This window comes from Miscanthus floridulus, unplaced genomic scaffold (assembly GCF_019320115.1).
Source record: "Miscanthus floridulus cultivar M001 unplaced genomic scaffold, ASM1932011v1 fs_471_2_3, whole genome shotgun sequence".
Lineage (NCBI taxonomy): Eukaryota > Viridiplantae > Streptophyta > Magnoliopsida > Poales > Poaceae > Miscanthus > Miscanthus floridulus.
In genome coordinates this window covers 5,044-21,808 of record NW_027096797.1, presented here as the reverse complement: position 1 = coordinate 21,808, position 16,765 = coordinate 5,044, and the positions used below count along the sequence as shown (strand labels likewise).

Here is a 16,765-nt window from a genome sequence, read left to right as displayed (position 1 = left end):
AAACAATTTGCAAGGTCATTTAAGTATTTCATGTAGTAGTCACTCATATAGCTATTGAAAGTAATCACATGAAATATTACTTGAGTACTTGGTCATGAAATGTGGCCTTCATGAACAAGGTTCCTTTTGTTAACCTAAGTGTAGCTAAGGTGTTGTAGTGACTAGCACTACCCCCTTGCATTCATTTGCACATGATCATATGCATATGTTCTAAGAAACACAAGATAACAAGCAATGTTTCATATGTTTCGATCAAATGTTTCAATTGTAAATGATGATTTATGAATGCTTGATGCTCATGCTTATGTTATGCAAGTCAAGTTATGCAAGGCTAACACCCGAGGTGTTACATTTGGCACCGCTAGATCTCATTCATTCTGATCTGTGCGAGATGAATGGTGTATTGACCAAAGGAGGAAAGAAATATTTCATGACTCTTATTGATGATAGCACTAGATTTTGCTATGTGTACTTGCTAAAAACAAAGGATGAAGCAATGCATTATTTTAAAATCTATAAAGCTAAAGTAGAGAACCAATTGGAAAGAAAAATCAAACGGTTGAGGTCTGATCATGGGGGAGAATACTTTTCACATGAGTTTGATTCATTCTGTGAGGAACATGGAATTATTCATGAGAGGACGCCTCCATACTCTCCCCAATCCAATGGGATTGCCGAACAAAAGAATCGCACTCTAACTGATTTGGTTAATGCCATGACAGACACTGCGGGACTTTCCAACGAATGGTGGGGTGAGGCTATATTGACGGCATGTCATGTCCTAAATAGAGTTCCTACAAAGAATAAAGAAGTAACACCATTCGAGGAATGGGAAAAGAAAAGGATGACTCTCTCATACCTGCGCACTTGGGGATGCTTGGCCAAGGTGAATGTGCCAATCGTCAAAAAACGCAAACTTGGACCAAAAACTATAGATTGTGTTCCTCGGTTATGCTTTACACAGCGTCGGCTATAGATTCCTAGTTGTAAGCTCTGGAGTACCTAACATGCGTGTCGGTGCAGTGATTGAGTCCAGAGATGCTACATTCTTTGAGAATGAATTTCCTATGAGAGGAAATGTACCTAGCACATCTAGTCAAAAACCTATTGATTCCCTCGTGGCGCCAACAGAATATCTTGAACAAACATGTGTTGAGAATCCTGAGGAGGATAATAGTGGAGCTACTCGAAAGAGTAAGAGACAGAGGACTGTAAAGTCTTTTGGTGATGATTTCACTATATACCTCGTAGATGACACTCCAAGCACCATTGCTAAGGCATTTTCCTCTCCCGACGCTGACTACTGGAAGGAAGCAGTGCGAAGTGAGATGGATTCAATTATGACCAATGGAACTTGGGAGATTGTTGATCGTCCTTATGGGTGCAAGCCTGTAGGATGTAAATGGGTGTTCAAGAAAAAGCTTAGGCCTGATGGTACGATTGAAAAGTACAAGGCAAGGCTTGTGGCTAAGGGTTATACCCAGAAAGAAGGCGAGGACTTCTTTGATACTTATTCACCAGTGGCCCGATTGACCACAATCCGAGTACTACTTGCCCTGGCTGCGTCTCATGGTCTTTTCGTTCATCAGATGGATGTTAAGACGGCTTTCCTAAATGGAGAGTTAGATGAGGAGATCTACATGGATCAACCTGATGGTTTCATAGTAGAAGGTCAAGAAGGAAAGGTGTGTAAATTATTGAAGTCTTTGTATGGCCTAAAACAAGCACCTAAGCAATGGCATGAAAAGTTTGATAAAACTATGACATCTGCTGGCTTTGTTGCGAATAAAGCCGACAAATGTGTGTACTACCGCTATGGTGGGGGAGAAGGAGTAATCCTATGCTTGAATGTGGATGACATACTAATCTTTGGGACAAGCCTCAATGTGATTGAGGAAGTCAAGGACTTTCTGTCAAAGAGCTTTGACATGAAGGATTTGGGAGTGGCTGATGTGATACTAAACATCAAACTACTAAGGGGAGAAAATGGTGGGGTAACACTTGTACAAACTCACTATGTGGATAAGGTACTGAGTCGCTTTGGTTATAGTGACTGCAAGCCTGTGTCCACTCCCTATGATCCAAGCATGATCCTAAGAAAGAACCGAAGAATAATGAGGGATCAGTTGAGATACTCCCAAATCATCGGCTCGCTAATGTACTTGGCTAGTGCAACGAGGCCTGACATCTCATTTGCTGTGAGCAAATTAAGCCGGTTTGTTTCAAATCCGGGAGATGATCACTGGCGTGCTCTTGAAAGAGTATTGCGCTATCTAAAGGGAACGTCGAGCTTTGGCATTCACTATACTGGGTACCCGAAGGTACTCAAGGGCTATTGTGATGCAAATTGGATATCTGATGCTGATGAGTTAAAAGCCACAAGTGGATATACATTCACACTTGGAGGTGGCGCTATTTCCTAGAAGTCTTACAAGTAGACCATCTTAACCAGGTCAACAATGGAAGCAGAACTTGCAGCACTTGATATCGCTACTGTTGATGCTGAATGGCTCCGTGAGCTCCTTATGGATTTGCCGGTGGTTGAAAAACCTGTGCCCGCAATTTCTATGAACTGTGATAACCAAACAGTAATTATCAAGGTAAATAGTTCAAAGGACAACATGAAGACCACTAGGCATGTAAAGCGGCGGTTAAAATCTGTCAGAAAATTAAGAAACTCTAGAGTAATAGCATTGGACTATGTCCATACGTCTAAAAATCTGGCAGATCAATTTACTAAGGGACTATCACGTAATGTGATAGATAGTGCATCGAGTGAGATGGGACTGAGACCCACATGAAGTTCTATCGTAGTAGCAACCTGTCCTATGTGATCGGAGATCCCGTGAATTAGGATGGTGAAACAAGCTATGGGTAGACTGAGGGAAGAGACCCTTTTAATAAAGGTCAATCTCTTGAGTAATGCACTTCTCTTCCTATCTGTATGGCAGGTTAGCAAATACCTCAATGTGATCCGAGTGGCTTAATGAGAAACAAAGATGTCGGCCTACAGGGCATCTTAAAGGAACACACCTATGTGAGTTCGATTGCTAGTCACAATCTATGAGATTTGGGTGATCTCTAGATACTCATAAATAGGCAAGGAGTATGACTTATATGCTCCAACCAGAGGGGATGCTACAGGCAGCCTAGTATCAGTAAAGGAATCGAGTGAGCCTCACTTTGCACAAAACTATCAATTCAAGGCATAGTCCATTGGTCAATTGTAAATGAGTGTAAACTCCTTTTCTAGATGGATGTTCAACTTAACAGTCTCCATCGAAACACTGGTATATCAAACAAGCTCAGAATTGAAGACATTAACTGTAGACTTCTGAAGTTTAGTGGGGATTGTTAGATTAATTTGGGCCAGGCCCATTATTTATTCTAATTAATCAAATAAACTTCAAAGGTCCATAATTATTGTTAAGTGGAAAAGTGATTAGTACCACATGGGAAATTCACTAAAAAGGTTCTCAACTTAAATAGTGAGTCTTAAGACTCTCACATAAACAAGTTGAGAGGGAGAACCGGGAGGCCACACGCGCGCGCCGACGCCGTCGAGCCGAGCCGTGCTGCGCCGCCCGCCCGCTCGCCCGCTGGTCTGGCCTGGTTTTGTCGCTTGGCCCAACCAAAACCCTAGCCGCCGCAGCCAACTCCAAACGCCCAACCACTGTAACACCTCTGGTGTTTTGACCTAGCACTAAAAATTGACATGTCATCATATGCATTGCAAAGCATTCATAAAGTAGAAAATTTTGAATGCATTCACTAAATAAGGTTTATTTCATAATGTTGTTATTTCATGTGGTGTGATTCAAAACCCTAAATAAAGATCATGGCTACAATGGACAAAATTCATGTGATCATGTGAGGTCATGTGTCTTTTGACTCAAATAACCCTAATGGGCCATGTTACTGGTCAAAAATCAAAATTTAAGTAAAAGGAAGACAAATCAAATTTGAATTCAAATTCAAATCACAAAAGTCCTTTTTGCCCCTTTTGACTAATTCAAAATCCATGTGGAATTTGGGGTTGAGGCAAAAAGCAAAGTTGGAGATTATTTTATGTAGACCAACTTTGGTATTCAAAGTTTTTCAAGTTTACATATAAAATTTGGAGTAATTTTGAAATGATTCAAATGCTCAAATGCACCCCAAATTCAAATTTCAAAAGGAGGTAGAATTTGAAAATGTTCCTAGAAGCAAAGTTGTAGAGTTTGAAAAATTGAACAACTTTCATTTTTGGAGATTTTCAACTTCTTTAGAAAATTTGAGAGTAATTTAAAAAATGGACTCAGTGGCAGTTCTGTAAATATTTCAAAAATCAAAATCCACCTCTCTGCTTGCCGCCGGCGCCACGCGGATGTCGCCGCCGATCAGATTTTGCCGCTTTCACGCGCGGTGACACGCCGATGCCCCATGGTGAGCTCGCCCGTGTGCTGTCGACACCGCACGCCTTCCTTCTTTCTATAAATAGGAGCACGCCGTCGTCATTTTGCAGTTTCCCGTCGACTGCTCGCCGCCGGTGTCCTGCCCGCGCTCGTGCAATTCGTCCTCGCCGTAGTACCTAGGGCCAATTGCGTTGGCCAGAAGCTCCGCCTCGCCCTGCCGCTCAGTCCCGACCTGCTCGCCTCGCCTCTAGCCGATCAGCGCCACCGCGCGACTTCGTCTTCTTCGGAGCCGGCCGGAGCTCCGCCATCATCGGTCTCACCGTGGTCCCGTCGATCCAGTACATCTCCGTCTTCACCGAGTCTACCTACGTGATCACGGTGAGCTCCTGAACGTGAAGATCGTTTCGCTTTAGTCCCTACTGCAACGTCGCAGTGGCTACGCCGTACACCGTCGTGCCCAGGCTGCCATGCCCGGCGTGGAGGTGTCTCCGGTGCACCTTTTTCCTTTCTGATAGCTGAGATCGGTTCGGGGGAAAGAGTAGGTCATGTAGATGCGGCCTGCTTCGCCAGAGCTTCACCGCCGGCACGTTTTGCCGATCGGAGCAGACAACGCCGCCGTGCGTCCTCTTTGGGTCACTAACAAGCGGGGCCAGGCTGTCAGTGCGAGAGAGGAAGAAGAACAGTGCAATTTTGTATTTTCTGAAATTGTGAATAGTGCTGAATCTTTGGAAATTTGTAGGAAAATAACCATAGCTCCAAAAATTCTGAAAATTTGTGTGTAGCTTCTGTACATGGTCTAGTATGGTTCAAAAATTTAAAACTTGAAATTTGAGTATATTTTTAATGTTCAAATATTCAGTCCATTAATTGATAAATGCAATTTCCATGATTTTTGTAGGTTACTGCATAGTTCCAAAAATTATGAAATTTATTTTGATATACTAATTTGTCATGAGGAAGCTTACATAAAATTTTTAGGTCATTTGGAACAAGTTCATTTTGGGCTTATTTCCAAATTAATTCAATAATAAATAAAAGCAACCCCTAAGTGTTTGATTAGTGTTGAATCTTGTTTTGGTCATGTTTTGTGACTAGTAGAGTTTCAAGATTCTTTTGGTCAAGTCACATGTGTGGTTCTTGACGGTAGGATTGCAAGTTGGTTTTGTTGGCTTGCAACTGTACCGTGAAGGAATATCGTATTCGGGGTGTTTTTACATTTCATGTACCGTGAAAGCATCATGTTTACATTATCATCATATTAAAGCACATATTATCGTTTCGTCTAGAACCCGAGAGTGAAACGATTCTAGTTGAGCAAGTTCTGGAAGAATCCCCGGTTGTCACGGGATTCGATAATCGTGATACTGATCCGGAATCTGAGATCGTCAACGAAGGCAAGCCCCGGTTTATGCATTAAACCCTTACCTTGTTTACTTTGAAAAGTTTATCACCTATGTTACTTATTGCATTAAGTTGGTATGTCAAATGTTACCTACTTGATGCATTGCCTACCTTGTTAATTGTTTACCATCCTTGAAGATGTTTTCATTTACAAAGGCGTAGAATGCTTAGTATGCTTTATGGTAGGCTTTCAAAGTAAAAGTTTTGATACGATCAAAGATGGCATACTGGACAAAGAAAGAAAGAAGATAGAATGAACTAGAGACTAGTCGGGTGACTTATCTTGAATATTGGGTAATGTTGCCGACTATGTCGCTTAAAGGCCACTCATTGTGGATCTTCTGAACGAGACACTTTGTAGTACTGGTCACATACTCCGGTAAGCCTACTTCAGCTAATCCAATACTAAGATGAATGCCCACGCACTGGGAGTGGAGAGATGGCAGGAGTAGCGTGTACCCTCGTGGCTAGAATGTGGCCGGATTTGAGGTGTGCTGTGCTCTCGGGTGGCGTGGAGACAGCTTAGTATAGGAGGATCCGGTAGCGAGGTTGATATATGCAAGATTAAGTTCTACATATGTCGTGTGATAAGGAATCCCCAGCTGGGACTTGAATCAATTCGAATTGCCAGTGCTCCGCGGATATGGAGACTCGATTCATTACATAAGCAATGTAGGACTGGTGAATTACTAAAATATGAGAAAAGAATGGAATGAGAAGGATTGGAATATGGGAAATGTACATTTAGTTGAGGTAATGAACTAAAAGAACTTAGGGGTAAAACTTGAAAATAGAATGAAGAATAGTAAGCTTTTGGCAAAGAACTTTTGAATCTTGCTACATCCTTACCTTGTCCCAAACCCCTGCATCTCTAAAGTCTTACACCCCGTTACGTCGGGTTAGTCTTGTTGAGTACCTTTGTACTCAGGGTTTGTTAACCCTTGTTGCAGGTGAGTCGCATGCGCAGGCTTGTTTTGGTCCCTGCTGCATGACTGTGTTTGAAGTCAATGACGATGAGGAGTGATGAATGGCCTTTGGATAAGGCACTAGTTTGTATGATAAATAAAGTTAATGTAATATTATCCCGCTACTATGGTTGTATGACACTTATGGTATTGTAAGTTTGAAAACAACTGGTTTGTAACTATGTTATCTTAAGCCTTCCGTTATCTTTTACTCTGGTATATATTTGAATAAACTGTTGTAATCTGCAATGTCTGTGATTGGGATCCTGTTTGAAAAGAGAATCGTGGATGATTTGGGTCTCCCGAGGACACCCGACAGATCTGTTGAGTTGTTGGGAACTCGTGTACGCTATCCGAGGTCTGTTAAGACAACGATTGGTGCATGTGGGCCCGATTCCTTAGGAGGTTCTGCCACAACCATCCTGTCCAGGTTCATTCCCCCGACAGGGCCTAACAGACAGATGGGGAACGGCGCGGCTATAAGGGGGGGCGCCCCTGTCCGGCAGGGTACAGACCCGACTCTTCCTCTTCCTCCTCTCCGCAACATCTGAGCGCTGAGCTATTCGTCTACATCTCCGACCGGAGTTCCCTGCGCGCATAGGGAGCTTCGGTAGCAGGCCTTCGGAACTTCCCCCGTCAAGCGTACCTGCACGGGTAGGCGGGGAATCAAGTTTTTGGGGAGCACCGGCTTCCCGGCGCCGGCGCGACTACTGCCCCGTCTCCGCTTCTGCAGGTTCCTGTTCGGGGGCTTCTGCTTCCTGACGGGAGAGTCCCGTGCTACTGCTCCGACACTGCACCTGCAGGAGCTTCCCGTGCTACTGCTCCGACACCGCACCTGCAGGAGCCTCCCGGCGCGACTGCTCCGACACCGCACCTGCAGGAGCCTCCCGATGTGACCTCCTCTGCAACATGGTGGACACGAGGAGGACTGGTGCCCGCACCAACGCCACCAACGGAGAAGATGGTGGCTCACTGTCCGCGGGTACCGGTAGTCTCACCCTAGGGTATAAACCTAATCCCACTGTGCGCTATTGTTCATATGCTATTCCGTTAGCGTTGTTAGCGTACTTGGTTGCTGCACTGTTAAATACTATCTGCAGTAGTGGTGGTGTTACAGTATGGTTAGTGGTACTGTTACTATTGGTTAAGTCGTTTTTATGGATTAATATAAGTCGTAAATTGACCAAATGTTCAACAATATATAGGTATAGATACAATAGACTTCTCTCGACCTGGTCACGAGCCCTTGCTTAGTCCCAATGCTTTTCATATGTTCTCTTTAAACAAAGGCCAAATAACAATGTATTGGATTCATTCAGTTCAAAAAAGCTGTATTAGATTTTGTCACTTTGCCTGTTTCAACATGTTTGAGTCTGTAAGGAACTTTAGGTAGCCTTTACCATTTTTACAAACAAACAAGAGTTCACTATCAAATTCAGATGCTGCCCAAGCAGGGCACGAGCTGTTAATACATTCTTTTTTCTTGTAATCTGCTGGTGCTGTGCCAGTTGATCTCTCAACAGAAGTCTCAACTACAGTCGATTTGTTTGATAAGTTTTAGATAATGGTTGCAAGGCTGTAAGAGCAACTCTAAGAGACTCTCTATTTCGTTCCTAAATGCCAGGTATAGAGATTTTGGTGAAAAAATTAGCATAAAACAACTTCTCTAAATGATCATCCAAATATAGTCATCCTCTATTTCGGATTTTTCACTAGCAAAAAATAAAAGACGAGAATGACTCTCTAGAGTGCGTATGAGACATGGAAAAACTTTTGGAGAGTGAAAAGATATAGAAAGCGATTTTTATGCAAATGACTCTCCAAATAATGATTTAGAGAGTAAGATTTAGAAAGGCTCTCGGATATGCTCTAACTATCGTTTTGATGATTCCTAAGGCCCAAACTATTCCATTTTCTTTGATCTTTTACAGAAACTAAAGTCAGAACTCAGAAGGATACGGTTGGTGCTATAACAGTTCCTTTGGAGTCTGACTAATATGTGCAATTGTGAATTCACAGCTCCAAAGGTGGCTTTGGCTACCACGGTCTTCTTTTTCTCTGGGGCTCGGGGCAGCAGAGGACTGGCCATTTTTTAGGCATGGCGGGAGGTGAGAAGATGGGTTGTATCTTTGGGTCTAATTCTTTTGCTACATCAATTAGTTTTTTTTTCACGAGAGATCTTGATATTTAACACCCGCTTGACTCACTTAGATTGACATCTAATCCACTTGACTTTCAAAACTTACGAATTGCTTCGATTCAAGTGTTTTCCTCTCCTTTTTTTTCTTTTCTTTTTGCAGCCCTTGTGAAATGCTATTTATGCCCTGCCACGCTCTCTCTTATGCACGCACACCCTAGACAGATTACTCTAAGCAACTACTTTCATCAGGACCTCCGTGCCCTATAAATTACTCGTATGCACGCACACCCTAGACAGATTGCTGCAATGGCGAAGTGTGATAACTAAACTAATTTCATCAGGACCTCCGTGCGCTATAAATTAAATGAAATAGATAGCATATAGGATATTCATAAGGGATTCCGGCATTTTAAACAAGCCTTAAAATGCATCTAACAAACAGTTTAGTACTTGCAAAAAAGACGAGAGCCTCAAGGCTCACCCCTTTCTTGAGCAATGGTTGTCGATGTTCCGGATCATCGGCTAGTAAATTTCTAGTTTGCGCGTCTGACCCGGATGGTGTGCTCGGAGAACACAAGGATTTATATTAGTTCGGGCGGAACGTCCCTACGTCCAGTCTGTTGTTGCTTGTGTTACCGGCACTTGGTTTGTAGTAGGGGGTTACAAACAGGCGAGAGAGGAAGAAGGTCCTAAGTCTCTGGTGAAAAAAGTGAGTCTGGTTGAGCTCTCTCTACTGTCGAGCGTCTAAGCCTTCAGCCGTTCAGACATGTCAGATGTGTGAGAATGCCATCCCCTCCCCCTCCCCATGGGGCACCCTACTTCCCCTCTTATAGATGAAGGGGAAGATACATGTTACATCAGAGAGAGAGAGAGAGAGACGAGGAGAGGAAGGCTTCTGAGATTGCGACGTCTTCCATCTTCTTTACGCGGGTCTCGCCGGCCCTGTAGATGACAACGGGGACGGCTCCATGTCACGGCCCTGTTCGTCACTGGCGCCATACGCGGGCATCGTCAGCCGGTCGTGGCGCTCCACCCGTCCTAGCGGACAGTATGGCTCGCTAACGCCTCCGCTGAAGGCCGTATGGGAAGTAGGTAGCACAGTGCCGGCATGCCTGATGCTGTTGGCGACGTGCGTCCTCAGACGTGGCCCGTGGTGGCCGCGGGTCATGTCTAGACGCGCCTGCTCCCCTTCTAGGGTCAGAAGTTTGACCCTAGACTCGTACTTTTAGACCTGTAGTGGTTGGGGCGGTACGGACCTCCGTCGAGCGAGGCGAAGCCTGCGCCCTCGGAGTCGGGCGAGGCGGAGCCCACGCTCTCGAGATCGGCGAGACGGAGTTGGGGTCAGACGTGACGGGGCTCTCGCCCGAGGGGTCAGGCGAGACGGAGCCCGCGCCCTTGGGGTCGGGTGACCCGGATCCCGCATCTTCGAGGTCGGGCGAGACAGAGCCCGTGCCCTCAGGGCCGGGCGAGACCAAGATACACTCCTAACTATTCGAGGTAGTTAGCGTTCGCGGTCATTACCTTTCTTCTGTCGGGTATCCCTGATACTGATACCCGACAGTAGCCCCCGAGCCTGCGGAGGAGTAGGATACTCCTTCGAAGGCTTATTTGGATGGAAGGGTTATGAGGATCTTGATCTCCCTTTGTGGGCCACAGGATGTCTTGGTATGGTCGAGATTCCTTTCTGTCGTGTTCGAACTCCTCGGGAGCATGTAGCTGCGCGATTCGAGGGATCAGAAAAGATCTCTCTTGATTCTGATATCTCCCTAGGATTCGACCGATCTGCTATTGTTATGCGACCACGTATTCGGTCTCCTTGTGAGTCCAACTCTCGAGCCCCCACGCGTAGCAAGGGCCTGGTCGAGAGGTTAGCTCGTCTAAAGGTCGTCCTCCCTCAAGCGTTTTTTCAATAAAACGGAGGGGCTGAGCCGTGTCATGTTTTCCTCGATGGACGAATCATGGTGCTCAGTGAGCTGTTAATGGGCTAGTTCGAGTGGGCCCTGGCTTTCCGTTCGTGGGGGTCCAACATGGGTCAGCTGGTGACCGACTCCAGGTTAATGACAACCAGTCCATATAGTTCTCGGGTCTGTTCGACCGATCCTGAGGGGTCGTTGCCTTTCTTCAAGGAAAAACCATGGACCGTGCTATGTCAAGACTCGAACGTGAGCCAGGATGCCCACGGCGCTCGTGCGCCCAGGTACTATCCGCTAGCGGGCCCATCCCATTCCACCCCTCACTCTAAAGGTGCCCCGGAGCGGTTGTGAACCTGTCGATGGGCCAACCTTCGAACTCCTAGGCCTTAATGGGCCATGGGAGCGTTTTCAGCTCCGTATCCCTACTTACCTACTGTAGTTTTCAGCCCATCGAGGGGGCGAACCACTGTCCAGCGCACCCTTCGAGGAGCGGCCAGGGGTGGCGTGTGCACGATTCCTAGAGAGGCGAAGTGACGGGGTGTGGCGGGCGCGTCGATCTAGATGGATAGTTTGCCTCTCGTCTCACCCTGCCTTATAAATAGCGGGCTCCCCTTCATGTTTTGGCGCACCAAACTGCAATCTTGCCTTCTCTGCCTTTCCACCGTCGTCGTTCAGATCTGCTGCCCCTGCTAGTCCACCGCCAGCACCCCAAATCTTTAGCTTAAGCTTCTCTGCCGTCACCAAAAAGTCCTCGCTCCTCCATCTTTGCTTTCCATGGAGTCAAGGTACCACTCCGATGTCACCCATGCATGCATGGAGGGCCTCATCAAGCATGGTCTTCTTTGTGGGAGGACTGATGCGATGGAGTGGCTGGTTCCCGACCATGAGGAGGTGCTGATGCTGCCCGACGGTTACATCATCTCCTTCGCACCCTTCCACAAGCGTGGCTCGTGACCCCCCCTCATCCGTTCTTCCAGGGGTTGCTGCACCACTACTAGGTCGAGTTGTAGCACCTCAACCCCAATGAGATCTAGCACATCATGGCCTTCATCATGATGTGCGAGGGGTACCTGGGGATCGAGCCGCACTTCGAGTTGTGGAAGTACTTCTTCGCCATCTCCCTGCATAGGAAGAAGGACAGAGGCGGGGAGATCTCAGTGCCGATGGGATGCATGGGCATCCACCTCTGAGGGTAGCGGGTGGCCGAGTACATGCCCTGCTAGCTGTCCAAATCCAACAAGGGGTGGCCCGCACAGTGGTTCTACTTGAAGAACGACCCTGCCACCCCCTCGCCAGACTTCATCGAGAGCTTGATCAAAGAGGCACCATCGACGTGGCCATGGGGGCCACCCGATAAGGAGAAGAAAAGGATGCATAACATCCTTGAGGCTATCATGTCACTAAGGAGCCATGGCCTTCACGGGGCCAACATCATTGGAGCATATCACGCGAGGAGTGTGGCACCACTGATGCCATGCGCCCTCCCGTTGTTCGGGATGGTGCCCATCATGGAACTCGGCGGGACGGTGCTCGCTCAGGGGCCACTTCACAATAGTGAGATTGCGCAGCGCATCAAGGAGGCGACGGATGAGTCTGATGCCATGTTCCCAATCCTGGGACATCCCGTGATGTGAACAGAGCCGGGCTTCATCGAGCTGTCGGTGGATTTGGGCTTTCAGGACTCTATCACACCGCTGCGGGAGCATGTGGCTATGAGGGCGGTGACCCATGCTGCATATGAGCATAGGAAGAAGGAGAAGGACGACAAGGAGAAGAAACGACGGTCGAAGGAGCAGGCAAAGCTACAGCGAGGGAGGCAGCGCCAAGACTCGTCGGAGGAGGAAGATGAGAAGGAAGAAGAAGAGGGGGGGGGGGCGACGACTCTGAGTTGCCCATCCCGTGGGATGATCTAGCCAGTGGGGACAAGGACCCATCTTCGCCATAGGCGGGACCCTTCCCGTGGCATCTTCTGGAGCAAGAGGGGGAGGATTCATCCCTAGAGACAACGGGAGCAAGTTGCCCCGCTCGGCCCGGGCCTTCTATGGTGACCCCGGAGCTGAGGGGAGCTAGCGGCTCCACCTCATCCAAGCCTCCCGAGCAAAGGGAGGGCTCAAAATGGCAGCGCGACGAGGAGTCGCAGCCGGGGTCTGGCGGGCTAGCCCCGAAACGTCAGCGCCTAATGGTGTCAAGGTAAGCTGAAAGTTTTTTCGTTCTTCTGTCTTTGATGAATTTTTCACCGCGAACTAACCTCCGTGCCTTCCGCAGCGTTGGGGGCGCGGGACCCTCCTAAAGTTGGCTCTAAAGAAGACTCTTGCCCTTCGGCTGGTGCGCCAGGACCCGCTGGCGCCGCACCGAAGGTTGGCGAGAGTGTGGTCGTGGCGACCATAGGGTCGACCGGGGAGGCATAGCCATCGGCCACCTCTACGGGAAGTCAGGTAGTGGAAGGCATCTAGGGCGCTCGTAGTAGGCACGATGTGGCCGAGCGTGGTAGCGACATCGTAGGCGGAGATGGCATGGCTGGAGCTATCGTCCATGCTGGCGGTCGTGTCAGCGACAGCTCAGACAGGGGAGGCCATCCCCTAGGCATCCTCAGTGAGCGTGGCACGGCCAGGTGCGGACATGACATCGTTGGTGGAGACGTTGCGACCGAGGCTGTCGTCCGGGCAGACGGCGGCACCCATGGCGAGATGGACGGAGGAGGCCGCGTTCGGTGCACCCTTGGTAGGCGTGACGGTGGGGCAGGCTTCCTCATCCACGTCGCCTGCCCCCTCTACTACTGGGGGCCTGCTTCAGAGGAGTTGCGGTCGTGAGAGGGGTTAGCGCTGCCTAGGGTCATCGTAGATTTGTCTTGGCCTCTGGTCTGGGTCGATGGTGACCCTCACACCTAGGAAGGACCCTAGATCTGGTGGGCCAACCATCAAGACCCATGGGCGACGCTCTTTGCCCTCGACGCTGCAATGGAGAAGAGGGAGTGGGGGAGTGTCCACGTAGAGGTGGGGACCACGGTCCATGCCCTGACCACCATGCTAAGTTCGCAACAAGGTGTTATCGCTCCGGTTGGCTAGGTATAGTGCATCAGCGTTTCTAACCGTCGTCTTCCCTTTTCTTGTCTTTTAACTCGTACCCTTTTCGTAGGTTCTCATGGGCCGTAGCCGAGAGAAGTCTATGTTCCTTTGTTGTGAGAAGGGCGTTTGGGATCACCTCGCCATGGAGGAGCAGCTGCGAGCCACAAGGGAGTGGCTACATGAGGACCTAGCTGCCCAGCTCATTGCCGCTCATCAAGAGGTGGCCGAACTTGCCCCCGTTCGCTAGGAGTTGGCCGACCTCTGAATCAAGTACGCCAAGGCTCGTGATGATGCCCGCAATGCTAGGGAGAAGCTCCTAGACCTGATCGAGAGTACACACGTGGGCACCACGGAGATCGAGTGGCTATGGAAGGAGCATGATGACTTGCTCCAAGCCATAGAGGGGTTCCGCACGGAGCGCAACCTGGCTCATTAGGAGCGTGCCGATGCCCAGTAGTGGATCGTCCTCCTTGAGGGTGAGCTTCAGGGGGAGAAGGACCTGAAGATCATGGCCGAGGGCGTGTCTGCCTGCCTCGCCGTAGAGGTCAGTCAGCGCTAGGAGGAGGTCCGGCGTTTGGAGATGGAGCTTGTTGAAATGAAGGCCTCCCTCCCAAAGGAGAGCGACGAGCATGACACCTTGCGTGTTGCCGTTGAGCTAGTCTACGATGACCTCGAGCTGGCCCCAGCGTAGGAGATGAGCTCCCTCATGGCTCGCGCTGTCCGAATCATGGATCGGGCGTGTGAGATGGCGAGGGACATGCTCTGCTTTGGCGTTCATCGGTCATTCACGATCGCTTGTTCTTGTTATTAGAACATCGATCTAGCGACGATGAGCCAGGGCTTCGTGCCTAGCTACACTGAGGCTGAGCTGGAGGAGATCGAAGGGTCGGTGGCTCCCCTAGAGCAGGACATATCTACCAAGATTGAAGATGAGGTCGTCCCTCCGAGGGGAGGGGTAGTTAGTTAGTTAGGCCAAATAGTGATCTTGTAATAAATGGACAAATTTTAATTTCTGCTATGGTTGAACAATATTTTGGTTCTTTGTCCTTTTTTATAAAAAGGTTAATGTGTTCCGACCCTTTCCGTGGTTAAGGCTGCAAAGCTCGGGATGCGGGCGAAACAACTCTGATAACGCTGGTGAGGAAAAACGCTGTAGCCGCTGGGGTATAGGTTCCTTGCAGTCCAACCAGTTTTACTCAGGGTTTGTTTCTGTAGCCCTTACTTTGAGACCTTAATGTAAGGGAGGGTTGGGCGTAGAGAATGTCTCTAAGTAGATATACTCTTATCAGCCCCCGAGTGATGCCCGACCCTCTACCGTTGCCGGGGTCGGGTGTCACTAAAGATAGATGGAACGATAGCAAAACCGAAAAGAGAAAATGTTTTGTATTTTAGAAATATCATTCTTAAGTATATGCATAGACTAGGGGTAAAAGTGACGTAGCTGCTTGATGTTCCATTCATTGACGAAGACCTTGTCGTCGATGGTCTTGAGCTTGTAGGTGCCTGGTCGGAGCACCTCCGCGACAGCGTACGGTCCCTCCCACGGTGGAGAGAGAGCTTGTGATGGTTTTTATTGCTCTAGATGAGGTGATGTACTAGGTCCTCGATATTAAAGGCCTGACCCCGCACCTGATGGCTGTGGTACTGGCGCAGCGCCTGCTGGTACTTGGCTGAGCGAAGGAGGGTAACGTCGCACGCCTCGTCGAGCTGATCCATGGCATCCTCGAGGGACGCCTCGGTTCCCTGCTCGTTGTACGCCCTGACCCTTGGTTCCCCATAGTCGAGGTCGGTCGGGAGGATATACTCGGAACCACAGACCATGAAGAAGGGTGTGTAGCTAGTGGCCTGGCTGGGGGTCGTCCTCAAGCTCTAGAGCACCGTGGGAAGCTTCATGACCCCTCACTCGCCAAACTTGTTCAACTGGTTGAAAATCCTAGGCTTGAGACCTTGTAGGACCATGACGTTCGCGCGCTCAATGTGCCCATTCGTGCGGATGATGCGCCATGGTGGCCCAATCAATGTGGATGTGGTATTCATCGCAGAATCGAAGGAACTTCTTCCCGTGAACTGTGTGCCATTGTTCATGATAATGGAGTTCGGGACTCCAAAGGGATGGATGATGTCAAGGAAGAATGACATGGCCTGCTCGGACTTGATCACAGAAATCGGCTGAGCCTCTATCCACTTTGTAAACTTGTCTATGGTGATAAGCAAGTGCATGTAGCCCCCAGGCGCTCTTTTGAGAGGTCCGACCATATCGAGCCCCTAGACTGTGAATGGTCGTGTGATGGGCATCGTCTGGAGTGCTTAGGCCGGCAGGTGGGTCTACCAGGCATAGTATTGACACCCTTCGCAGGTGCGCACAATCTGCTTAGTGTTGGCCACCACAGTCGGCCAGTATAAGCCCTATCGAAACACGTTTCCGACCAGGGTTCTGGGTGCGGCATGATGTACGCAGACCCCACCATGAATGTCCTTCAGTAGTTGCCTCCCTTGTTCGATGGGAATGCAACGCTGCAGGATCCTGGTGTGGCTTCACTTGTAGAGCTCCCCCTCAACAATGATGAAAGACTTGGCTCGGCATGCAATCCACCGGGCCTCTGTCTTGTCCGTCGAGAGCACTTCGCGAAGAAGCCAATTGAGGTACGGGGTCCTCTATTCAGCTAGAGGGTCGAGCTCTGCCACTGGATATTCGTTAAGCTCCATGACTTCGGGGTCAGAGGGAGCGGGCGATCGGTTAGCTCTTGAGCCCAGGGCATGCAGCTCATCCTTGGTCTATCCTTGTTCCTCGTAGCGGACCAAAGGCTCATGCTGATCGCTGGTGAAGACACCCGTCGGCACCAGCTCTTGGCTAGACGCCATCTTCGCCAGCGTGTCGGCCACCTTG

General features: G+C 48.8%; 1 protein-coding gene across 1 annotated transcript in view; it reads right to left on the bottom strand.

The window, feature by feature from the left end:
• The window catches only part of LOC136531891 (uncharacterized), a 31,581-nt gene extending 15,882 nt beyond the window's left edge, over window positions 1-15,699 (bottom strand). The window contains exons 1-2 of the mRNA XM_066524553.1: window positions 15,508-15,699; window positions 2,433-2,572 (exon numbers count right to left, since the gene is read on the bottom strand). Coding sequence (XP_066380650.1) covers window positions 2,433-2,572; window positions 15,508-15,699 — 332 coding nt within the window. The remainder of the gene's footprint in view (window positions 1-2,432; window positions 2,573-15,507) is intronic.
• Between the last annotated feature and the right edge of the window lie 1,066 nt (window positions 15,700-16,765).